The following is a 27,960-nucleotide window of genomic DNA, read 5'->3' on the forward strand; positions in this document are numbered from 1 at the left end:
CTTTACAATAGGACATGAGGTTGTCAACTGAAACCAAAGTTTTTGACCTTGACCTTTGACCTAGGAAGTTGTACATGAATTATTATTCAACCTCTGGTGTTGGTTTATATACATGTCCCAAGTATACAATTTAAAATCATAAAGGTTCTCAAGATATAGAGCAGACACAGTTTGTTACGAACGGACGTACGGACAGACAGACGGCCAGACAGATGAACAGACGGATTGATCGCTATAGGGTTTCTGCCATCTGGCAGGGCCCTTATTAAAATCCTGAAGCTGATTTTGTATCTATCAAGCTGTATTTCTCCTGTCATTTTATTGTCCTTATCAAAGAACATTGTTGCTGGGAAAACATTATCTCACTAGATTGTTTAGTTAAAAGACTCATCACTCCTACAATGGTCACCTGATAAAAATTTCTTGTGGATATGCACATCTTAATATTATATTCACATTTTAAAATTACAAAGTTTCATGCAATTCTGTAGTGTGGTTTCAGAGAAGTTGCACTGACAACTATTGAAGTAGTAATTTTGGTAAAAATTCTAACTTCAAAGGGGCATTACTTATGTAAAATAACATTGACTCATACTTTTATGTCAATAATTAGAACACCTGAATAATATGTCATCGTTAACTAAAAAGTTTCATGAAATTCTAATGTATGGTTCCAGCAGGAATGCACTAACAAACTGTTGTTGTAGCATATCATTGCCAAAGTCGCATAACTCTAGACCAAAATTGAATCATTTTAATTCCTGTCAATAAGAGTATCCTTATTATCTACGTCTCATGAAATTCTGTCATGTAGTTTCAGAGAATATATGATGACAAGAACTGGACTGACAGACAGATGGACCAGTTAAAAACATTATACAACTTTGATACATTGGGTATTAAGATACCTACCAATAGTTTCTGAATTGAAGGTTTTGTAGTTATAAATACATTTGATCTGTCTTGTATTTAAAAAATTACCTGCTTTTTGTAGAAGACATTGTGCTTGGTTCATGTACCATACTCCCAATTCATTAAGAATATTACCATGTCTTTTTGTTAATGAAAGTACTGGTTCACATTTTGAATCTGTTGTTATTGATTGGGCTGTTTCAATGGCAACAGAATAACACTGGCAACACAAAAGTAGTCTCCCTTTCATCTCATCATGTAGTGAACATACCCATTCATATTCTGAAAGAATGAAACATAAATTAGAGATTTTGATTTAAACATAGATGCTGTCAAAGGTAAACTATTGATTGGGGGTCACCATTATTTAAAGGGACTGGAAATATACTGACTTGATATTGGTCTCTTTTTAAGCTTGAAATTTAGGTTCAAGAAAAAATGTATTTTGAACAAATCTGCTAAGTTTTTAAAGTAAACCACTGTCTGTTAATGTATACTATCTTACTTTGTGTTTCAATAGTTTTGCACTTTTAAATAAACATCCTGGACATAAGTATCTCAGAGGATATAAGAAAGATTTCCAATTTGTAACTACCGCGGTATATTATATATATATATACTTAAAAAAGATAATTTTCTTTTTAGCTTTGATAAATTCTGTACAGGACTGACCTATATAGAGATCATCAAAAATGGCTGACACACACACAAAATTCATAAGTGTTCCACGGAACCCAGTGTCTTACCTACTTTTACTGTTAATCGCAGGCTCAACAAAAATTAGGAAAAAAAATAATAAAGATTCCTCTTGATACTATCTTTTATTTATAAGAAGCTTCTGTCCAATTTTTGGTAAAAATCCAGGATAGTTTATGAATCTAATAAGTGTTTTAGAAACTTTAACTGCAGACTATATGTCATGTTAACTGGAAGAAAAAACAAAGTCCATTTACAGTCAAACCTGATTAAACCGGACGGTTTGTCTAATTAATTTCAATGATCGATATGCAATCAAAACATATTTGTTTATACAGTATGACTTTTCAGGATAATCAATTAGTCAGGTGTTAAACTGTGAAGTGAACTTACAATCGTACAGAAGTGAGCTGTATTATTTATTAAAACATTATAAACGTGTCAATTAAACGACAAGACACACCGAATATATCTCGGATTTAACTTACGTTTTGTAACTTGGATAAACAAATTTAAATCGCAGCGTAAGAAATTTACATCGTGATGTCGAAACCCTGGGTTCCCTACTGTGAACCCCTAAACAAATGACCTTGATAATGAAAAAGACCCGGAAGACAACTATCAATGGGTAAAGTACACTGTACGACAACGTTTCGATAGTGATGAAATTACGTTTGATATTATATTCTGGCTTTTTAATAGGCCATTCCAACATTTCAAATAAATAATCACGGAAGTAAATCATAACTCTCGTCTCACAATCCAAACAACGCGAGCATTATGATGCAAATGCAAACAATGGAAATGGAAAACGAAGTGAAAGTATTTTCATTGATCACATATTCTTTACAATCAAAGAAAACTTTTATATGCAAAAATATCGGACGTCACAAGTCATTTACTTCCAGTCAAAACGGAAACCTGAATAAATCGGCTCACTGTCCAAACCGGCCCTTTTTCATAGTCCCGTAGCCGGCTGGTTTATACAGGTTTTACTGTATAAGTAAAATACTGAAAAACAGGTACAAAATTTTAACAAAATTTCCTTCTAGATACTAGCTTTTGATCATAAACAAGCTTCTGTTCTAGTTTGGTAGAAATCCAGGATAGTTAAAGAAAGTTATTAAAATTTCAAAAACTTTAACCACAGAGTAAATATTTGTGGACGCTTACGACGGAATGTAAGATCGCTATGTCTTGCTTTTTCGACAAGAATCAAAGGCTCAACAAAAACCAGCCATTGATTGTTACTGTATTACACATTTAAGAAGTCAGTGAACCATGAATATGATGTCAAGACCAAGATATGTCTCACATTCAGCCAAATTTGTCATAGGTGAGACCATAACAGGCCCACAAGATGTCAGGCTAACGTCATACATACTTGAATAATGATGATGATAGAAGTTTTTTATGACCTTGACTGGCTATACAGCACTTTGACAGTCGGCCCTGGTTTGCACCTTTCGGGGCATTTACTGTAAATAATTTAATATTTACTATATGGTAATTTACTTGAATAAACTATTGTAAAGATATTTATATTGACATAACAACTATATATTTGGAACTATATTTCAGTGTGTATAGATTTAGTGGATTATGCAATATGGCTAACTCCTGGATAGTGATGCAATATATAAAAAAATGATTGAAAAAATAGTTCTTATCTTTTAAAAACCTATTTACCAAATGTTTCTAATTCTCTGTTGACACTATCCATGATAGTGATTTCTTCCTCACTGTATTCTGGAACAATAGTTTCTGTGTCAACACCTCTGTGTATGTACATAAGATGAATATCACCAGCTAAACTCAAAATCTGTACAAGTATCCCTGCATCGCCATGTGCTTTCTTTGGTAACAATATTCTTATTCCAGCTAGAATCGAAACATAAGTACTTATGATGGAATAATACAGTATATAATCCATGAGCTTGAGAGAACCTTTCATTCCCAACCAACAAATTTGTTTCCCCAAGTAAAGTTTTAAATTATTAAAGTATTCTGGTTTCTACATCCATCTTTACAAAACATGATAACCACTGTAAAAAACTGTAAAAACCTTATATCAGTACTCTAAGCTGAGCGAAGCCTGATACGACAGCAGAGGTTGAACCCTGAACAGTTTTGGCAAATTTGGACACAATATTGAAGCTTGATTAGATCTGAATTTGGATTGTGATCAAATTTTTGACATAGGTTTCTGACACAAAATAATATCAAGATCTTTCAAATCTATTGCACAGTACTGTGCAATTAAAGATTCTTCTTGAAAATTAAAAAAAAAAAAAAAATTTAAAAATTAAAAAACTTTATAATGAATGTATGCAACTCTTAAACTTAGAAATGTAAAATCTAAAATTTATAAAAAAAACAAAAGGGATCTCACGTCAATAGTTATAAACAATTCACCAAAGTTTCATGCAAAATTTATGCAAATTGGTTAAAGCGTTTTTGAGTTAATGACCTACATGTTGACAAATGGACAGCATTTTTGAGTTATTGTGTGAAAACTTGAAAATCAACCTTTTTCATGAATAAGATCCCTTACACAGAAATGTAAATCTAAAATGCATACATATCGATTGGGAGCTTACAACAACAAATATATACAATTTACTCAAGTTTCATGAAAAATTCCCCCACTTTAAAATGAATGCAACTCCAAAACTTAGAAACGTAAAATCTAAAATTTATAAAAAAACAAAAGGGATCCCACAACAATAGATATAAACAATTCACCAAAGTTTCATGCAAATTTCAATTTTGAGTTAATGTCCTACATGTTGACAGAAGGACAGACTGACCAGGGTATACCATTTATAATACATCCCATAAACAGCATATAAAAATCATTTCTTTTAAGTATGGGTTTTTCCAATTGTTGAAGGCTGCATACATTTACAGCATTTGGTCTCTGGTTGATAGTTGTTTCATCAGCAATCCTATCACATTTTTTTTATTTCTATATCAATGTGATCTTTTTCCAAGAAATACAGGCAAATGTAAAATAAATGACAACATACTCATAGCATAACAAGCCAAAACCTTTTTTCATTTTTTTTTTAAAATCCATGCTTATTTCAACTTCACAGTTAAAATAAAAGCATTCAACATTGAAATTATTAAAAAAATACTTTTTTTAGAATCATTAGTAGTACCTACCAAAACATTGTAATGCTAGCTTTATATATTTAAAGCTGCAAGACAGATTATGTGCAACAAATGATGATTTTGCAATGGAATAGAAAGTTATAGTTGCTTTCTGCAGCAGTAAAACTTTTGATAAACGATGCCAAGTTCTTGAAGCCGTAGTTTCTGAAACCTGTAAATGTTCCATGTCATGCAGTGGAGTATGTTTATCATCAAAGGGTGGAGCTGATTTCTTTAAAGGTTCATAGTGAAGAGGAATCGCCTCATTACTGTAACATCGTCTTTGTTCTTCTACAATATGATGCTGCTTTCTAGTTTGTATTGTAAAATCTTTATCTACAGATTTCAAACCCTAATAAATATAAAGAAATTGATTCTTTATGTCATGAAATATATTGCTTATAATCTAAATCTGCTAATCATGTCATAATTACTTTTTTGGATTCGAGCGTCACTGATGAGTCTTTTATAGACGAAACGTGCTTCTGGCGTATATACAAAATTTAGTCCTGGTATCTATGGTGAGTTTATTTGCATATGATATATATATTAAATACAATTGACTCTCTCATGCTCGAAATGTGAAAATGAAAATTAAAGTAATGACTTTTTTATAAGTTGTTATTGGCTATGTACTTAGGGTCAGAAACTGATAGTACTCTCAGATCTGTACTTTGTGTCTTTTTTTGGTAGGGGATATATAAAATACCCTGCCATGTCCAATCTTTGTTTTTGTTAGTTTTTCTTCTTTGTATCAATCTGACAAGTTAAGCCCTTTCATCTGATTTTTTTATAGTTGGTTCTTATATTGTACTGTTACACCACTGTCCCAGGTTAGGTGAGGCTTTGTCCTGCAAACTAGTTCTGATTTTAATGCCTGTCCTAAGTCAGGAGCCTGTACTTAAGTGATAATTGTAATGTAATGTACATAAATCCTTAGTATTCTTTTTTGAATTGTTTCACATTTTTCATTGCCTTTTATAGTTGACTATGTGGTTAGGATTTTGCTTATTGTTGTAAGCCATGTGGTGACCTTTAGTTGTTTAATTCTATGTCATAAAGGTTGCAATCATACCACATATTCTTTCTAATTGTAAAGTACTCCATCAAACAAGGAATACATACCTTGGCAATAAACTGTAATGTAATGTTACATCTTTCGTGTACATTTTCTGTCATACATTTGGTATGTATAAACTCCCTAGCCTTACAATAACTCTGTGATTTGACACATAAAGCTTTAACATCTATGGTTGTTGTTGTATTATCTCTACACTCCTCCTCTTGCTGAAAAGTCAAATGAGAAAAAGTGTAAGTATAAGGCAAAATTTTTATAAATATGAAATGCAAATGGAAGCAAAATCAGGCATAGGGATAAATGATGCAAGGGTTTTATAAGCAAAGTTTATAATAATAACTGGAGAAAAAACAAATGTTTTTAATATCATGATAAATTTATAACCATAAATTGTTTAGCTTCAACAGTAAAAATGTCCTTCAGGATCTGAGACTTAAATATGCAAATTAAACTTTTTTGAGACATTAAATTTTACTGTAGCTACTAAAATTTCTTGAAACTCAGTTTAAGTCATTAAAGATTGAAGTAATTATAAAACTGCATGTCAGCAAGCGTCCTATTTGTGCAGTATGGCACATAAACAAATTATCAATACTGATGCTAAAAAGGAAAACCTGTGGAAAACACATTTGATTTTTTTTTTATCTTGGCTGCATATTGATAAAAAAACAAGAGTATTTACCATGAATTATCTAGCCTGCTTTGATTATCTAGTTGAATTCATGTTGTAATGTGAAGGTTTAACTAGTAGAAGTATCACATACACTTTAGTTATCAATTATCCATGAAAATTAGGACAATGTTAGTTTAACCCTGTCAGACAGACATTAACAACTTTCAATCATGTTACACACACACTAAATCAAAGTACCCCTTTTGCTTATAGCTTTTGAAAAAGAGACCAAACTACAAACACTTAACATTAAATAATTAACCATTAAAATAAGGGCAAGGTCAGAAGAATAAGACACACATGTACACCTTACAATTATTCCATACACCAGATATCACTAGAATAAGACTTGCAAGTAAAACAGTATCATTCTTGTGTAAAACAATGTTTAATATATCTATCACTTTAACGTTTGAAGGATCTTAAGCTAATACAATTTTGGTGTTTCAAACTGACTCCAGTATTAATTTGATATTGAATAAAAATAACATATTTATTAATATACAGGGGCGTAGCTGCCGTTAGGCACCTTAGGCACTTGCCTACACATATTTTTTTCACAAATATTTTTTTTTGTTAAAAAAAATAATAAACAACGTAATCTGTAGATGAAAGCAGATGAAGTTGTCATAACTCTTTAATTATCAAATGCCATGTGTACACTAGTCTCTTGTCCTTAGTGAATGGAATATTGGTTAGAATTGAATGTTTTTACGATTTTACCTATATAGAAACTATAAACTAGAACTTTGGTTTAGATCATTTCGCTTCTATCAACAAAAACTTGAATGAACTTCAACTTAGACAAATGAGCTTTCTAATTAGTTGTTGTTAGTTTAAACTTTTATTCAAAATTACTAAGCAGGTAGGGATTTGCGTGTAATGGCCACAATTATTCAAAATTCCTAAGCAGGTAGAGATTTAACAGTAGAGGATATAAAGAAATACAAATTTCTTGAATTTTGTCTTTCTATCTTGTTCACCATTGTAAATTATTATTTGTATCATTTGTATTAATTAAGTTAAACGTATATATCAATCAGAACGGAATAGATACGATAATACCAAACAGGGTGTACTGTTAAATTAAAGGGATACGCTTATCCTGCTGGGCAATGCATATCGTAAATAATTTTTATATTACGGATTGCACTGCCTGATTTAATTCACCAGTCAGATGTTATGGTACATTATTCATAATTCTTCGAACTTTTCATCATGCATATTATAATTATCATAATTAAATAACCAGTAAATTTAACATTTTTGTACATAAAATTTTGCAGCTAAAACGCTGAAAACCGTTTTCCGTCAGGGGGCGAAGTAAACCTCCTACCAGGGCTCTGCCCTGGACCTGCTGGGGGCCTTTAATGGCCACCAGACCCCCTGCTGATTGGTGCCTACAGTTGACTAAATACCTAGCTAAGCCCCTGATATAGATTACCAGAAGGTAATATTATTAATTTTGAAAAAGATAAGAGCGTCCTCTACAATATAAGTAACAAACATGACAGAACTTAACAAACCACTTATAAGTAACAAACATGACAGAACTTAACAAACCACTTAGCAAAATCCAATTGTTTCTCTTTTCTTGCTTATTGTACTCAATAGTCAGCACCCCTGTTTGGCAGGTTCATTTTTGAGAATAAAACCGTGGACTATATAAACCTTGATTCAGTAGGTAGTTTCTATTTTTATATATAAATATGCAGTCTCCACCCTGTACTCTTGTTCAATGATTATGTAGGTATAAAGCTCATTTGAATTTGCTAAGTAACTTAATGTCAAAATTGTCAATCTTTGGTGCATATCTATTAATTTTTAGTTATTATTTTCATGATCGTCTTCGATAATTTTGTTCTATGATTTTGAGTTTATTTCAATTAACTTTTATCATGATTAGTCACCAGAATGTTTTCTTTTGAATTTATTATTAATAATGCTCTTCTGGAAATTTCATAACATTGAATACCAGTACTGTGGATTCATTTATTTATGTGGGGAACAATTTTTCGTTGATTGAACAAAACTCACACTTTCATGGACATTTAATTTTGTGTTTCTGCCAAGTCTTCATACAGGCCAATTGAAAATTTGTAATTCTTTGAATATTTAAATTGGTTGGTCACCTCTACCCCAGAAATCCAGGAAAATTGGTATTCAATGAAAATTTATGAATCCACATTAGATACAGTTTTCAGTGATTGCAAGGGAGATAATTTTCTGTCACTAGATTATCCACTGTTGGACATCAATTATCATGAATAAACTTACTTAAAATGGCAATCAATGATTTAATACTAACATTAGATTAATTAGGGATAAAATGTTCTATGCTAATGTTAAATGTTGTTGAAATTCAAACCACGAACATTTAGCGCAAAACAGTAAAAGGTCAAAGTCAAATAAATATTTAGATAGGAGTAACAGCTTACCAACAAAAAATCCTTAACAACAAGGTATATTTTTAAAAGAAGTTTATTTATGTACAATATCTTTTTGAATACAGCTGTTACTTAAATATTTTTAGACCAAAAACTAAGCTTTTAATGGCCATTTCATCTTAAAAGTTAGATGTTTACATGTTCATCGGAACTAAGCATATTTATTTTAAAACCAGCTGTTGGCATGACACAGGTTGCTTTCTTCACATATATGTTATAATGGTATAATACTAAACCCCTAACAGGAGGGATTGTGCCTGATATTCATATGATGAAGACATAATCTTTCAATCAGTCTAATTGAAGTCTGGAGCTGGCATGTCAGTTAACTGCTAGTAGTCTGTTGCTATTTATGTATTATTGTCATTTTGTTTAGTTTTTTTTGTTGCATCTTCTGACATCAGACTCAGACTTCTCTTGAACTGAATTTTAATGTACGTATTGTTATGCTTTTACTTTTCTACATTGGTTAGAGGTATAGGGGGAGGGTTGAGATCTCATAAACATGTTGAACCCCGCCACATTTTTGCGCCTGTCCCAAGCCAGAATACTATGGCCTTTGTTAGTTTTGTATTAATTTTAACTTTAGTTTCTTGTGAATAATTTGGAGTTTAGTATGTGTTCATTATCACTGAACTAATATATATATATATTTATTTGGGGCAAGCTGAAGGACGCCTCCTGGTGTGGGGTTTTCTCGCTGCATTGAAGACCTATTGATGACTTTCTGCTGTTGTCTGTTATACGGTAGGGTTGCTGTCTCTTTGACACATTCCCCATTTCCATTCTCAATTTTATCATGATTGAAACTCTCAAATAAACCTAACATTAACCAAGAAAACTAAACACTGACCAATGGACCACAAAATTGAGGTCAAGGTCATATGAACCATGCAAGACAGACATGTGCAGTTAAAAATTCTTCCATACAACAAATGTAGTTGACCTATTGCTTATAGTTTAAGAAAAACAGACCAAAACACAAAAACTTAACACTGAACAATGAACTTTGAAATTGAGGTCAAGGTCAGATAAAACTTGTTTGCCTGACATATAAATCATAAATTATTTCCGTACACCAAATAAAGTTGACCTATGCATATAGTAATAGAAAAAAAAGACGAAAACTCAAAAACTTAACCTATACCACTGAACCATGAAAATGAGGTCAAGGTCAGATGACACCTGCCAGCTAGATGTGTACACCTTACAATGATTCCATACACCAAATATAGTAGACCTATTGCATACAGTATAAGAAAAACAGACCAAAACACAAAACCTAATTTTAACCACTAAACCATGAAGATGAAAAACATAATAGTTAAACACATTGATCATTTTGAGTGGTTCTTAAATAGAAGTTTAAATCATTTTTTCATATACTCTTAGCAGAAAAAATACATACATGACCTTTTTCTAAAACTTTGAATATAAAATTCATTTTATTGAATAATTTGCTTTGCATTATTCAAAATATATTTTCCTGTTTACTGATATTTTCGAATTTTTGGGGGAAAATGTGGACTTCATGTAAACTTTATCATATGATCATACAGTAAAAATTATAAGCTCTTTGCTCTAAGTATACACCAAACTAACATATTCCCTTGTTGTTGTTTTTTTATATATATGACCATATTTACTTCACTATGTTCACTGTCGTCTGTGTCTCCATTTTCACTACCACCATCATCCCAATCATCATTTACTGCAGATTCAGGTACATACAAGTCTGATAGAAGATAACAAGCAGATGTAAAAACCTGAAATATAAATAACATTGGTCTGATACTGTATTTAATAATAGTCACCAGCAGATGTAAAAACCTGAAATATAAAAAAACATTGGTCTGATACTGTATTTAATAATAGTCACCAGCGGATGTATAAACCTGAAATATAAAAAAACATTGGTCTGATACTGTATTTAATAATAGTCACCAGCGGATGTAAAAACCTGAAATATAATAATCATTAAGTGAGGGACTTGATGTGTAATAATATCACCTACATGTAGGTGTAATACAACCATTGATTTTCCCCTATTAGTTAAATGTGTTAAATTTGCACTTTTCAAAAAAATGTGTAGAATTTATCTTTGTTTCAAATAAAGAAATACTTGGCATGAGTAAAGTTTTATCCTGTCCAGTACTATAGAAATTCACATAACATTTTGTTGCATAAAAGAAAATAATCATCACTGGAAGGTAACCAATCTAATATCTCCCCTTATTTTATCTGCGTACAAGGTTTAGTCACCATGTAACCTCAAGATTACAAAATATTCTATAGAAATCCCAAATAAAAAAATAATGGTGCTTTAAAATACCAAAGACATATGTTTATGACACAGAAATCTTTTACTGCAATAAAATGTAGGATTAATTACCTACAACTGTCAAATTCAAGGGAATATTTTTGTTGGACCTATTTTCGTATACAACCGGATGTGACGTACCATGATTTGGTGGTATTACACCTGTAGCTGTTATATCTGTTATTTGTGGTAACTATGTCAAATCTTTTATTTCATCTTGTTATTTATTGTAATTTCAAAAGACAAAGCAGCAAAAGCAGAACTTGTTTGGCTAGTCTGAGACTATTAAAATGCTTTAAAGCAATAAAATGACCTTATGTTGACCTTTAAAAGTCTTCTGTTTTGTTCTTGATTGTCACCTTTTTGACTTATACCTTTCACCTTGTTTTATGCAGATATAATATTCTTAACCTGTGCATGCTTGTCTTCATCTAGTAAAATTAAACAATTTTCTAATAATGTTCTGATGGTAGATCTCTTTTTCTTAACATCTTGCTGCCACAAATTCCTAGCAACCCTGTACAACAACATGCCCAGGGGTACTGTAAAGGGACTATCATTCACACTGTCTGAACATAAAGCTGTTAAGTCATATAACTTCACAACTTCATCATCTATTCCTGAAATATACAAGAAGATATACATCAAAAGAAATAGGGATATTTTTATAGAAGTTGACATAAAGAATTCTAAAATAAATAGAAACAATTTAATTTGCACCACCCATCAGACCGAAACATGTGTCTGATATACCTAATGCTTATACTTGAATTCTTTTTTTGTTCTTAAGCAAAGTATTATATATAATACTGGAAACAGACTCTACAAAAGCCCAGTAATTTCATGATTGTGACTAATAAATGTCCTGACCTACTGACCCTATCATTGATTTTACAAAGGAAACCATTACCACACATATAGTTTTGCTTTATCAATCTCAAATTATTTATTTATTCAATTCTTCTAACATTATTCTATATTAAAACAATTTTGATAACTATATCAACCAAATATTATCTTTAAATCAACAGGTATTAAGAACTTCTAATCACTGACTCTGACTTGCCATGAAGCAGTTCTATCTCAAGGCAATGGAAATAGTTAGCTGCAAAAACATATTTTATACTCAAATTCATGATTTGTGAAAACAAGTTTCTGAAAAGGGCTTTAAAAATTTGAGCACATAACAATGTGTGATGGTACAGCACCATCTCCTAATATTGCTTCTTTTGAATATTCAGAGCAAGTTATTAGAAGATTCATTTATAATGCTGTTATCTTACATCAAGTCAGTCAAGAATTAATACCTTTATATAACCAGTAAGTATGTCCCTCCTTTGTAGCATTAGATTTAAGGAATGCTAATATATTCCTAGCAACATCAGCCATCATTGCAGGATCAAACTCAGAATTCTTCAAATTTGGTATATCTTCTGTCTTTATTAATTCATATTTCTTGAAAATATAATAAAGGTCCCTACATTTAGTAAGAAAATCTTGTAGATTATATAATAATTGCAGCCTCTGTCATTTAAAGTGGTTCAAAATATTCAAAGAAAAAAAAATGACAAAAAGTCAGAAAAATAATGCTCTTTAATATAGGTTACCTGTCTATTGCATTTCAAACATATCTTTAGTGCAAATTACAAAATCTGTAGCTAAGTTAACAGTTTTGAACTTCAATCAACATAATATGTATCTAAAAAATCTTTTGGATCAAGGTTCTGTTTTATATTCAATAAACTGTTGACACAGATATATGTCTCCTCTGTTGAACTGGCAAATTTGTGGGTGATACATGTATTTTTCTCTACTTAGAAGATGATTTATTTACTAAGTAAAGTTAAAATAATCAATGAGTGAAGGATTTTAAAAGGTCCCAGTAATTAAACTACTGTGCATTCATTTTTATTTGTAGGTATCAATTTTCGTGGATCGCTGAAAACTTGTATTTTCGTGGATATTTAAATTTGTTGTTTTGCCAATCTCTGTATACAAAGCCTATTGAAAATATGTTATTCACTGAACATTTGAATTTGTGGTTCTTCTTTACCCACGAAACCAACGAAAATTGATATCCAACGAATAATAATGAATCCACAGTACACAGAGAACAATAGCTATATTGTGTTTATTCAATGGAACAATAGAACAGACAAAAGTTTAAATACCTTGACCAAGAGGAGATGGCTATGTGGAAATGTTTCATTTGGTTCTCAATAATATTTTATGGTAGGTTACCTGTTTATATGATTTCAATATGTGTAGCATAGTTTTAACTGTATTGATTTACTAGAATAATCTTCTCCATCAAATAACATTATTCCATCCATAACACTAAAAATATTGCTAAAACTTTAGTAGGTTTTCCTACATGAATGGGATTTTGAATAAATAAGCATATTCACCTGCGGAAAAGTATATTCACCGCGCAAAACGTCACATGCTTTTACATGTATAATTTTGATAAAAAAAAACGTTTGATGTACAATTGATTTTGGTAAATATATTCCATTACATACGTTTCTCCATTGGCCTCAGTGAATATCAGTTTTTCAAAAGTCAATAAAACCACACATTTACCTCATCAAAAGACATTAATTGTATATAATTCATAATACATGTATTCAGTATTCCTAATATTTACCTGTACAATACCGTTGAGATGATAACACATGGCTACTTCAGGTACACTACTCATAAGGTTATCTAACCAATAATCAAGACCTGTTAGTACATTTATAGGGGTCTGCATATCCCTGAAAACAAAACTTACAAGTATTACATTAATATACAATTATAAATGTCCTCCATATATCTAAGAACATGTTAATTTGTCAATTTGGATATCCTGCAGTTTTGTATGGAAAATTTTAGTTGCAATAGGCATTATGTATGTATTAGAGGTGAATAACAAAGTCAATCTTTAGTGGGTGGGTATCATATATTTGATTGATTAGTAGACTCAAGATATTGCATAAATAATTTGCATTAACGCAGTTTGCTAGCAAAGGAAACCTAAAAATTGTTTAATTTTCTTAATTAGTAAAATTGAAAATTGAAATGGGGAGTGTGTGAAAGAGACATCACCCTGAATAAAGGACAGAAAACAGCAGAAGTCAACCCCCATATTGGTCTTCACCACAGCAAGAAAACTCCTGGAGGAGTGCTTTAGCTGGCCCTAAACAAAATGTGTACTAGTTGAGTGACATATTGACTATTTAAGATACAATAACTTAAAGGCTACTTGCATTTGGGGTATGGTATTAAATTCATTTATGATAGATAAAGAAGGCAAGATATTTCTATGTGTGCACTCATGTTTTATACATGTTGTCTGTTCAGTTTAAATAATATCAGTTAGTTGATGTTAAAACTATGATACTAACCTTAACCTAAGGCTGATACAGGGACAGTTCTGGTCTCCAAAGATTGGAAGATCTGTACCGATTAACATTCTGATGTCTTCAAAAGTCCATAATACTTCTCTGGAAAAACCTGGTGCTTCAAGCTGTCAAAATATTTTTTTGATAACATATTTTTATTTTGTTTTAATAACTATGTAGTCTATGTAGCTAGTTCAAATGTATATTACTACACAAGTCCAAAACCAGTCTTTCTTCACATATTTGTGCAGCAAAAGTAATTTAGAAAGGACCAAAGATGAACATAAACAAAACAAATCCAAAAGTTTTAAATGTTTAACTTGATATTTCAAAACTAATAATAAACCGTCATGAATCTTACATGCTCAAATAACCAACAACAAATATTCATAAAAGAATAACAATTTTCAAAAACATAGAATTCAGTTTATGATGAAATCAAACAAAGTGTAATTTTGTATTTGGCAAAACTTTTAGGGATTTTGGTCCTCAATGCTCTTCAACTTCGTACTTTATTTTTTTATATTTCTAACTTTTGGATTTGAGCGTCACTGATGAGTCTTTTGTAGACGAAATGCGTATCTGGCGTATATACTAAACTTAGTCCTGGTATCTATGATGAGTTTATTTAGACCCTTTGAACCTCAATGTAGACCAATCTAAAATAGGGCCCAATATCCAAAATAGTAATACCAGGTTAGAACCCAAAAATATTAAAGACTTTAAACTAATCCCATTGAAATTGGTTAAAAAATTGTATTGATTTTCAATAAAAGATTTCTTGCTATTGGTCAAAACTTTGCAATTAAAAAATTCTTGCTATTGCCCAATACTGTGCAATTAAAGATTTCTTGCTATTGCCCAATACTGTACAAAAAATTATGACAAATAAATACTTCCCCCCCCAAACAAAACCCTTTGAAGTATTTACCCCCAAACTCAATCCCAGTCTTCACTTTGTGATATAGAACCTTGTAGTACAATTTCAGAGAGATCCATACACTTACACAAAATTACAAAAATTCTTATTTGTGGCCCCTAATTCCTAAACCAATGGTAACATAACTCCAAAAATCAATCCCAACAATAATTTGTCCAGAAATCCAACACAAACAACGCTGATGCGAATGAAGATGACATCATAGCATTATATTATTTTGGGGTGGTTGTATTAAAAATAAAAGTTTTGATTAATCCTGTTCAATTGTATAAATAATCCACTTTTTAAAGTAAGAACAAATGATTCAAACAAGTGAAACTGCGAGCTACTGCTCACTGATGATACCCCCGCCGCAAGTGGATAATATTAATAGTGTAAAAATATGCAAGTGTTCGGTAAACAGGAAGTTGTCGAGTGATGAATCTGAAAACACATCACACGGTATAGCTGACTTATAAAAATCCTGAAACCAAATTTCAGAAATCCTTGTATTGTAGTTCCTCAGAAAAATGTGACGAAAATTTTTAACTTGGTTATCATGTGTAAAATCATACAAGTGTTCGGTAAACAGGAAGTAGTCGAGTGGTGAATCTGAAAACGCATCACAGGGTATAGCTGACTTATATAAATCCTGAAACCAAATTTCAGAAATCCTTGTATTGTAGTTCCTGAGAAAAATGTGACGAAAATTTTCAACTTGGTTATCATGTGTAAAATCATACAAGTGTTCGGTAAACAGGAAGTTGTCGAGTGATGAATCTGAAAACGCATCACACGGTATAGCTGACTTATATAAATCCTGAAACCAAATTTCAGAAATCCTTGTATTGTAGTTCCTGAGAAACTGACGGACGGACGGACTGATGGACGGACGGACAGAGGTAAAACAGTATACCCCCCCTTTTTTAAAGCGGGGGTATAATTATGAAGTGTTCTACTAGTGACTTTTACTGAACTCAAAATTGTTTACGAATATGCAACATGCTATTTGGTTTCTGCGTATCATAATTTTTAACCAATCACTAATAAGAACATATATGACAAAGACCCTTCTTATCCAAACCCGGGACTAAATATACAAAATTCTAAGATATGTGACCATTTTGGAACCATTGTTTGTCATCAGAGTACAGGATTGATAAATTCAGCAACACAAAATTACTGTTGTATTTAGCATATAATTCTTATTTTGTATTCTATGTACCTGTTCTGTCCTTACAAGATTGTCATCATGGTTATTTGATATATCTTCTACTGTCTGAGAAAATTCATCAACAGCTTCATTGGTATCTGCAATGCTGTCAAATATTAAATCAAAGCCTAGAATGATCCACTAGTAGCTTCATTAAGATGTTATAAAAAAAAGTACATGTATCTACTGATGAGAATATTAATAGAAGAAAATATGGTATGATGAATAAAATGCCAATCCAACAAAACCTGAAAATAAAATAGTTGTCAGCATTCAGTCTTTAATAGTACAGGGGCGGACCCAGCCATTTTAAAAAGGGGGGGTTCCTAACCCAGTACAAAGGGGGGTTCCAATTACATGTCCCCATTCAAATGCATTGATCGTCCAAAAAAAAGGGGGGGGTTCCAACCCCCGGAACCCCCCTCTGGATCCGCGCCTGTAGTATCTCTAATGGGTGTAACCAGAAAGATTTAAATAGAATTAGCAGAGATTACCAAAGGTTATTATTACTGTAAATTCTGAAATTATTTCCTGTATCTATTATTGGGATTTTGTAATTTTAGACTAAAATGCGATTTCCTTTTTTGTGATATTGAGAAAATTCTGTTTAATTCATATAAAAAATTTCAAAATGCTTAACTCCTATTTCCTTTTTTGTGATATTGAGAAAATTCTGTTTAATTCATATAAAAAATTTCAAAATGCTTAACTCCTAGTTTAAATTATTGCAAATATAACCATGTCGCATTTTCACAATGATAAAAACATCACAATAATTTTTGAATTTACAGTACTTCCATTAAGGAAAAAAAAAACACTAAGATATACCATCAATGAGAATAAATTCATTTTATCACCCTGAACTGTCTGGAACTTATGGCAGACACAAAACTTAAAGAAATTGAAGGAAAACAATGTATAAGTTTTGAATTTTTACAAAATACTGTCTATAAGATTTTGTCAAAGTGAAAGCAGATGACTGCTCATTTAGTCATATTTGCAGATGGATAAAACATTTTTTTTAATTTTATCAATTTTGTCTTTATTCTGTGGTGTTGAGGAAAATCTTAGGCAATGGACACTTCTCATCATGAAACTATAGTACTGGTTCTAAAAAAAAGATGATTTGCAAAGCATTCAATGGTCACTTCTTAACAACAAATATAACATAGAAACACAATTGAATATTCTAACAAAGTAACAATATCCTTTAAAATATTATAAAATAAATTCAAGTCATCAAGATTTATTGTAATTCAAAAATTCTCAATAATGTATAAAAAGAATCGAAAATATTACCTCCTGTATAAAAACTTGGACAGCATATTTCTGTTCTGAAGTGTGTCTCTACTTTTATTTTTCTTTGGAACACACTTTATCTTAAAAGAAAACAATATCTGGTTATGTAACAGATACTATAAATATTTAACAGTTAAATTGTACCACTGAAACAGTGACAAAAATGAATTTGAATAAAAAAAGTGATAGATAGATATAGAAAGATGTGGTATGAGTGCCAATAAGGCAACTCTCCATCCAAATAACAATTTATAAAAGTAAACCATCATAGGTCAAGGTACAGCCTTCAACACAAAACAGCAAGCTATAAAGGGCCCCACAAAATTAGTAATGTAAAACCATTCAAACAGGAAAATAGAGCTTACTTATTTAACCAGCAGTTGATATATAATCCCACATCTAAATTGAAGTGATAATAACTTCATGGTAACCTACCTTACCTAAAACAGCATAATTTTTTTAGTTAATGAAGAGTTATATTTTGTTACTGTATACGTATTTTTTGCATGCACCTTTAAACAGCTTATATACTTATATCGAATATCACCTATCTATATCTGCAATAGAACAAACTAAGCAATTTCTCATATTGCTTTATTGCATTTGGAAATTAGATTGATACTGAGGAAGGCCACCAATTGCTATGAAATATTTGTCAATACAATATTAGTTGTTTTATTCATACATAATTATTAGTATTGCTCCACAAATCTCTAGACATGTGTATGTATAAACATAAAAAAAAAGAATAAAAGTATAATACTTTAAAGTGGTTTAATATGTACAGTTTAAGTTTCATGATTTCGTAAAGGCCAAACCTGTTTAAGTGTTATTATTTCAAGATGCATGATTTTTTTTTATTAGTTGTTATTTGCTTTGAATGTGCTGTCAGAAAATGCCAGTACTCTATGATCTGTATTTAGTGTCTTTTTGTTGAGGGGATATATTAGTACACTGCCACATCTATTCTGTGAGATTTCTTTCTGCTTTGTATGGGTCTGATGAGTTAAACCCTTTTCAACTGATTTTTCTAATTGTTTTGAACTGTTACACCTCTGTCCCAGGTTAGGAAAGGGTTGGTGGGTCATTGTTTCACACTGCAACATTCTGTATATGTCTGTTCCAAGTCAGGAGCCTGAAGTTCAGTGGTTTATGTTTGTTCCTGTATATCATATTTGTTTTGTTCATTATTTTGTACATTAATGAGGCCGTTCATTTTCTCGTTTGAATAGTTTTACACTTGCTATTTCAGGGCCTTTTATAGCCAACTATGTGTTATGGGTTTTACTCATTAATGAAGGCTGTACAATTACCAATAGGAGTTAATTGTGTGTCATGTGATCTCTTGTGAAGAGTAGTCTCTTTGGCAATCATACCACATCTTCTTATTATTAGACAAAGGTATGACAAAATATGTCCTGTCTTTAAAAGATAGGTATATAAAAAGCATAAATGTTACCATTTTTATTAAAACATGATTTATAATAAGGATATTTGCATACTATCTTTAAATATAGCAAAAAAAACTTTCTATATAATCTTACAAAAGACAATTAATTTTATTTAATGATACCTGCATTTCTTTGGCTACAGATTGATAATAGAATTCCCTCAACCATTTCCAATCATCCTGAAAAATACAACATTGCATTAATGACCCTCCTTAATTCTGTATTCAGTATATAAGTTTTATGTAAATAAATCATAAATTAGTGTATAGAATTTCTATTGGATAATTGTTATTTAATATTAGATATTATTTTTTCTTTCATTCATCAAAATTGATCTTGTTCTTTCTTTCTTTTTTTCTTTTTTTTTAAAATAATTATAGATTATTACATGGCATTTTTCATATTGGTCCAGGTACCAGCCACTAGACTCACATTACCAAGTTTGCATTACTTTCCTATAAAATAAGTCAAATTAGTTACCTTACAACTTAGAGCTTTTATATCCAAATTTCAGTTTATATGTGCATATGTTCACAGATATGAAAATCATAGGTAACTATATTTCAGAGTGTATACATTTTGAATATTTAGTATCTAACCTGTTCTACTTGTTGTTAGGGAGGCTGGTGTCTTATGAAAGATTAGAACAAGTTCCAATCTTTCCAAAAATCATCCTCTTGAAAGAATGACAATCAAATGAAATTTGGAATAAACACCAAAGATTAACTCCCCTGGCACTGCTTCAACAACTTTTATCAGACTCACAACATATTTATTTTAATTTGAAAACCTTAATCAGAATCATTTTTACAACTTTTCAGATACTTCATAAATAACTATCCTGTGAGAATTATCACCTGTTGTTGTCTTAGTAAATGTTTGTGTACATCAAATTCATCTATTAGTAAAGTCTTCCCGATCCGATGAACCATCATACTTATATGTCCTTTAGACACTGGCATCTTTAGAATCTTCTTTATATTCTAAAATAGATAACACAGCAAGTATTAAGTTAAATCATTAGTGTTTTGCTTTGTTGAATTCGAAATACAGCATACTATGGATGTCCAAGTGTGCAGTTATGTATACTACACAGGTATTTTTGTCAGTTTGTAACTTTTAGATTCACTTGTATGCTTTTAAAACCAGATATTATAAGATAATGGTGAATAGATTTATAAAAAGTTGTTATTTAAAATATATATCACTTCAATTATGGAACATGCAGAATATATCAAGTACACATGCATACCTGTCAACCTGTGACAATGAAAATGTAGATCATGCAGGTCATGACCTGCATTGAAGAATGAAATCTCAGATGATAACGCATACAAACTTTTTCGAGCTGAATTTCAGTATTAAGGGAACATTTACTATTTAAATCAATCAGCTTACAAGTCTAATTTTATACTAGCCATCATGCGTCAAATAAACCATCTCATTCAGTGAACGGACCATCGCACTTCAGCCTGATCATCACACTTCATATCCCCATCCCACCTCTGCCTCCTACATATATATTACTGATTACAGAAAATATGTTCAGTGGTTAGATAACAACTGAGAGATGATTCACAAGTATACGAAGTACTTACATTAGAATTTGAAATCACATCCACTTCTCCTGTCAAGTCTAAGTCATTATTAGCCATTTCGATACTATAAAAGAAGACAAAGTAAGCTTAAACAAATGAACTGGTAATACAGTATTCTGGTTTTTTTTCAAAAAAATAAATTTTGTAAATATTCTGTGTAATTTGTTTTTACCTTTTTTTGTAGAATTTATATCCAGATTTTTTTTTTTTAATGAAGAATTATTTTGTATTTTCTCAAGCATTGTCATGATTGTTATTATCATTTTGAATTATTTGTAGATCTTACTTACTTAACAATGCTTAAATTCATTATCAAATTGTCCAGTTCATAGTATCTTATGACTATACAAATAATACAATCAAAGCCTTAAAGGCTGTAAAAGCAATTGCTGCCATGTTAATGTTTGGAGACTTTTATTTTTCATCCACATATATACAAGAATTAAACCTGACATGAGTGTTGTCTAGTTAAAAGTAAGAAGGTTTTAACTTTATATAAATAAAAGACTTTAGCAGAAAGTCATTTTTAATATGTTTTATATTTCACAAGGAGACAACACGTTTACCAGGCTAAAGTTGGGGTCAAATATACATGTGCTGAAACATATAACTCAAAAAGAAATCATCATGGATTATCCCCTGGTAGTGTTTGTAACTTCCTTGGCAATAATTTCCTTTATTGATTTAATTTTAACAATTTTCATTATTAATTTATATTTAACCATTAACACAAATGATTAAGTTAAAACATTTCAACTTTCCAGACGCAAATGTTAAAAAACGGGAAAGAAATAAAATATCTTACAAGACATAAACATGTAAAGAATAAATGTATATTTCAGCTTAATAAAAATATTTTCATAATGTTACTTTGTCATCATTTTTAAAACTAAGTTCCAAACATTATTGCTCAGTTGATATGTGTCCTTCTGATGCGGTACGAGCACATGCACTTGTTTCTATCCATAGGAAGATCGATTATCCATATAAATAGTTTTATATGGATAGTCGACCTTCCTATGGATAGAAACAAGTGCATGTGGGTACGAGATAACTACAATTCTCATGCAATCCCGAAAAGGGGGGTCATCACAGACAAACATGACATTAAATCGTTATCACTGAACTAGTATATATATTGTATAGGGGCCAGCTGAAGGACGCCTCCGGGTGCGGGAATTTTTCGCTGCATTGAAGACCTGTTGGTGACCTTAATTCTGCTGTTGTATGTTTTTCTATGGTCGGGTTGTTGTCTCTTTGACAAATTCCCCATTTCCATTCTCAATTTTATTATACGAAGAAGAACAAACAGCTCTACGTTGCTTTGATATTTATCAATTTTCAGGAAACATTGCGAAACATGATCTTCAATATTTCGAAAACATGTGAAATAAAATTGCTAACACGGTGGACCGTCGAGTGTCAACAAACGTAGTAGACTTGTTCACTGAAAAGACGAGGATAATGGTTTCATCTGACATTTGTTATGCAAACCCAGTTTTGATCATGATATTTAAAAAGACGTACTTTTTTTCAATCTATGTATTAATAAACTAGAAAATTCCAAATTGTAAATATCTCTTCATCTGGACTGACTTGGCATCTACTACGTTTGGACGGGTCCATTTCATTAGTAAGGTGGTCGATAAATATTACGGAGTTTTGACAGAAAAGGAAAACAAACTTATTGTTATGTGTTTTCAACAAGGGTTTCGTTCCGCTAAATTATTTGCGCAAATAAAGTTTGTCTATTTTTAGATTACAGGTAATAATTTGACACTACGCATTAACCTGTGTAGTGATTTTGATTTTACGATAAATGTATGAATGAACGATAATTTTATGAATGAACAAGAGCACCTGACCTCTTAAAGAAACACAAATTAAACATAAAAACCGTATTTATTAGGAGATAATTCAGTTAAATTTTCAATACTAAATCAACAACTGAAATGAATCCATATTTTGTTGAAACATCGTACAAACGGCGGAAAACGGAATCGCATTTATAAAAATGTACTTTTTTTCACTCGGACTTCTATGTTATTTGATAGTCAAACGGTTGACCCTTTAAATACAAAAATACATCTACAAGAACATATTCTGAAACTTCTTAAATCCACTAACTTTTTTTTAAAGTTTCAAGCTATGTATTGCATTAGAAAACATACATAGGTGTTAAAGAATGACTGACAAGGAGCCTGTTTAACAAAATACTATGGCTTGATCTGGGCGGAGTCTCTGATCTGGGTCACAAAGATGGCCATACGCGACGGCATAAAAGCAATTGCTTTAAAAATTGGTGAAATAGTTATTAAAAGGGCAATATATATAACTTCTGTAAGAAGTATATTGACAATTGACACTGAGGCTAAATAGAAGATCTTAGTCTTGAAGATTATTTTGGCTGCTTAAAGTTCTTTTTTTTTTTTTTTTTATCTATTATAGTTTTCTAGAAAACATTAGACAAAAACACAAAATATTGGTAAAGCACAATTCCCATAAGGAGTCAACTGACAAATTCTGTCATTTACATTTATATGTACAAATGTATATCATAATTTTCTTGTGGTACATGAAAATTTAAAACAAAAAATATGTTTAAGTTAGTAGGCGAAAAAATAAATTGAAAGGGATGAAAATCTTGTTTTTTTGGTGAAAGAGGTGTAAAAAAAAACTTGACTTATTGCAAATACTCTTAGTTCCATGAAACCTCTTTCACCAAAAAAATAAGATTTTCATCCCTTTCAATTTATATTGTTCATTTAGCTGATAGATTAAAAACAATCCTTGGGAATGATGATCATGATAAATTGCTTGCCCTTTTTAAAAATCGGAGAAGACCCTATAAAAAGGACAAGCAATTAATCATGATCATCATTCCCAAGGATTTTTTTTAATCTAACAGCTAAATGAAAATTAACAGTATCATTAATATTACTGCATCAGGGGTTAATACCAACAAAATAGCACACTAAATATTACCTTGAAAATTGAGAGTGTTCCTTTTTGTCCCATGTAAAATCAAATATATTTTTCTCCATTCTTGAAGAGTTTCTCAGCCAATTTGATGGTGGTACATTAAGATTTGTAGAAGGTTGCAAAATTGAAAAGGCTGTTGACACAGGCACTGTTGAATGCTTGACTACTACCATGCTTTTAACTTCCTGGTTATCATCCTTGTTTCTTTTTACCAACTCTTTTCCTTTTGTCTAGAAATAACAATAGACTAGTTTATATAGAACACATACATGACATATAAGCCTTTATCATTTTCAAAACAAAAGACTGATATCACAAATCTGTTGAAAATGTACATGATATACTTTTATTACTTCATCCAACTCAATTGTTAAATAATCATTCCAAAGAGTTTTTAGTTGATACTGTTAAAAATATGTAAGGAATTTTAATTATCCTATCGTTGCCACATCTATCCTGATTCCCTGACAATGTCTATCCATATCGAATCCTTTACGCGCAATTCAGCGGTACGCGGCTCCTTTGTGAACAGATAACGGATCCTTGCCGTAAACATAAGGTGAGTTAACCTAAACGTTCCTTTAAAATTGTGTTTTATTCTGTCTAAACACTCTGGTCAACAAAAAACAAATAGCAGGCGAAATAAGCCAACTATCAAGGTAAGTATATAGATGTATTTTATTTCGTTAGCTAGTATGATTACGAAATAATCACTGAAACAAGGGAGTGCAATTGTATGAAATTGCGAAGTGATGTTGACATTTTCCAGACTTTCAAGCATTTCTTCCCTGTTTTTGCTGATAAAAGTACTGAATTGTATTAGAAATTGACGTTCTTTTATTGGGTAAAACAATCTACCGAAATTCTAATGTTCAGTCTTCTGAAATTAGTTCAAAATGTTATAAAATTTGTGGCAACGGATCTTTATGATCCGTTTCCAACACGGTCTTTTAATTCTATCTGGAGCTTATTGTATACTCTTTTATACTCAATAAAATGAAATGAGCAATTAAAAAATGATGAACTGTTTATTCAAATCCATATTGACAGAAATAACATGCATAAAACGCTGTTTTTTGGAAAAAACAAAGGTTATGTGAGACACTTGCCCACTTTTTCTTGTAAAAATAGCCTGTTATTCTTAAAACTATCTATAGTCATAAGAAGAGTGGATCAGTTTGACATTCTAAAGTTCCGTGAACTAAGAATTTAACACAAAATACCTCTCTGATTTGTTGTCATCCATAACTTTCTAACAACATCACGTTGTTTTTACGGCAAGGATCCGTTATCTGTTCACAAAGGAGCCATGTACCGCTGAATTGCGTGTAAAGGATCCGATATGGATAGACACCCTGACCCTTGTTTTCCCCCTTTTTTGCCCCTAATTGCTGAATGATTTGAGCCATAACCCCCCATATCCATCCCTTTGTAGTATGGAAACTTGTGGTATAATTTCAGGGAGATTTATACACTTAAACATAAGTTATTGACTGAAAACTACAAAAATGCTTATTTCGGCCTCTTTTTTGACCCCTCACTTATTGAAAGTTTCAGAAACCCGCCTCCCACCTTGGAGCAAGAACCCCAAAACTCAATTCCAGCCTTTCCTTTGTAGTAAGAAACCTTGTAGCATAATTAAAGAGAGATCCATTCTGGCATTCAGTTAAACCCAATTTTTTGCCTGTAATCTAGAAAAATGCATCTTTTTGGCCCCTCATTCCTAAATGTTCAGGGATATTAACCCCAAACTAAATTAAAGCCTTCCCTTCGTTATATGGAACCTTGTGGTACAAAGTCAGAGATATCCATACAGTTATACATAAGTTATTGTCCTGAAACTACAAAAATGCTTGTTTTTGACCCCTTTCTGGCACTTAATTCCTAGACTGTTTGCCCACACAACCCTTAAAATAAATCTCAACCTTCTACTTTATAGTATGACCATTGTGGTACAATATCAGAGCAATTAAAATACTTATACACAACTTATTGTCCTGAAACTAGATAAATACTTGTCTTGGGCACCTTTGGGCCCCTAATTTCCAAACCGTTGGGACCATAACCCCCAAAATCAATCCTAACCTTACTATTGTGGTAACAAACATTGTGTAAAATTTTTATTGGTTTTTATTAACTTATACTAAAGTTATTATCCGGAAACCATTCATCTTAGGATGACGCTGATGAAGAAGACGACGGCGTGATACCAATATACGACCAAATTTTTTTTAATTTTTGCGGTCGTATAAAAACATATATTCAATTTTTAATGTAATCAAAGTTTAATTTTGGACCCTTTGGACCTCATTAAAAACTGGCCCAATTATCAAAAACATGTTTAGATTCAAGCATATCAAAGAATCTCAAGAATTCAGACATTTTTACTTTTATTTTCAAAGATTATCACGTGACCACGAGAAAACAGTGACGATTTATGCAAATGACCAATATCTAACACCTCGTTCATTCACGATGCAAGTTATCAAAATGTTCGAGAGCTTCCGATTGTTATTGTGGTTGGCACTAAATGCTTAATATCGATCTCCTGTCCTATGAAGGAGGTGAAAAAGTATAAACATGATAAATATTTGCATATTTGAGTCTCGAGTTCATGAAGTCTCTCGTAACTTGACGTCCTTTTGAAAATAAAAGTAAAAATGTCTGAATCGATGGGTCACTGTGAAAACTGTCTAATTACATATGTATGAGAAATTAAAGGGCGACAGGTACATTAATGAGGGGGGATAGGAGGGGTCTTGATCCCGAAATCCCGGACTTGAAAAAACGAAATCCCGAGGTCCCGAATTTAAATAAAGCAAATCCCGACATCCCGAAATCCGAAAAAAAGGATTCCCGGATCCCGAAAGGGTCAATCCCGAAATCCCGATCTTAAAAACACCCGATCCCGGAGTCCCGATAAAGGTCCTATCCCCCCTCATTAATGAAGAGATAAATGAAAAATGAAAGAATTGATACCCGATCTATATAATGCCAAGGCCAACAGTTGGCACCAGAAGGGAGGAAGCAGCACATCTATTTTGGACAGGCAAATATCCACTTTTTAATATGGGACCAGCTCTGACGTCCCACGGCCCCAGCTTGTCTTGAAACACAGCCGTTAGACGTCAGAGTAATCTCGGACTTCCCACAGAAGTTTTCACAGTAGAGCTTCTCTCAAAGAGACAGAATCTCTACTGTGATAGTCGAGTTTGGTATATTTTTACCCCATTATTGATAGGATTTCAAACTCCTGTGGACTACCTATGGATAGAAACAAATATAAAATTTGCCTGTGCTACACTTGGGGGAACTTTAAGAGTGCAGAACTCAGCAGATCTCGTTCCCGTAGTCTTACCTTAATTTTCTCTGTGTTTTGCATTTTAGTCAGAAATTATTTAGGCTTATAGTTTCAAGATTTCGGACTAAGTCTGGAAATTTCCCGATTTCTTTAACTAAAGGGAGGTTATCATCTTCTCTATCATTAAAGTGTTTGAATTGATGGTGTATATTGGAACTTTTAAACGTTTTAAAGATAATGAAAATTAAGGTATAACTCGTTTGTAATGTATAAAAATACTCCTGTTTGCTAATGAACCTGCAGCCGGGGCGTGTTTTTTTTATCTTCGGTAGTGAACCAGAAGAGGTCCTTTTCTGTTTTTTTTTTGCATTGGGAAGATCTTCTGGCTCTCTTCCACCTCTTCTTTTTTAATAGGTGGTTTATACGACAGAGTCACAAAACTAATGACATTAATTAGTTTATGAAAGTAGATATAAGTTAGAATGTGAGCTGTGTAATACTGAAAAGTTTTTATGGTACGACAGCCTTA

At 31.6% G+C, this 27,960-nt stretch overlaps 1 protein-coding gene across 2 annotated transcripts in view; it reads right to left on the reverse strand.

Annotated features, from left to right (window-relative positions):
* Positions 1-27,625, reverse strand: part of LOC139519895 (erythroid differentiation-related factor 1-like) — a 495,405-nt gene extending 467,780 nt beyond the window's left edge. For both annotated transcript variants that reach the window (XR_011663745.1, XM_071312187.1), the window contains exons 1-16: positions 27,489-27,625; positions 24,134-24,360; positions 21,149-21,212; positions 20,408-20,533; positions 19,673-19,729; positions 18,100-18,179; positions 16,813-16,906; positions 14,672-14,793; positions 13,930-14,041; positions 12,590-12,737; positions 11,694-11,902; positions 10,609-10,728; positions 5,890-6,051; positions 4,777-5,116; positions 3,298-3,489; positions 982-1,194 (exon numbers count right to left, since the gene is read on the reverse strand). Coding sequence is in view for 1 of the 2 variants with exons in the window: in XM_071312187.1 (XP_071168288.1) it covers positions 982-1,194; positions 3,298-3,489; positions 4,777-5,116; positions 5,890-6,051; positions 10,609-10,728; positions 11,694-11,902; positions 12,590-12,737; positions 13,930-14,041; positions 14,672-14,793; positions 16,813-16,906; positions 18,100-18,179; positions 19,673-19,729; positions 20,408-20,533; positions 21,149-21,212; positions 24,134-24,360; positions 27,489-27,512 (2,290 nt within the window). In the remaining variant the exon portion in view is untranslated. The remainder of the gene's footprint in view (positions 1-981; positions 1,195-3,297; positions 3,490-4,776; positions 5,117-5,889; positions 6,052-10,608; positions 10,729-11,693; positions 11,903-12,589; positions 12,738-13,929; positions 14,042-14,671; positions 14,794-16,812; positions 16,907-18,099; positions 18,180-19,672; positions 19,730-20,407; positions 20,534-21,148; positions 21,213-24,133; positions 24,361-27,488) is intronic.
* Positions 27,626-27,960: the final 335 nt, after the last annotated feature.

This window comes from Mytilus edulis, chromosome 4 (assembly GCF_963676685.1).
Source record: "Mytilus edulis chromosome 4, xbMytEdul2.2, whole genome shotgun sequence".
Lineage (NCBI taxonomy): Eukaryota > Metazoa > Mollusca > Bivalvia > Mytilida > Mytilidae > Mytilus > Mytilus edulis.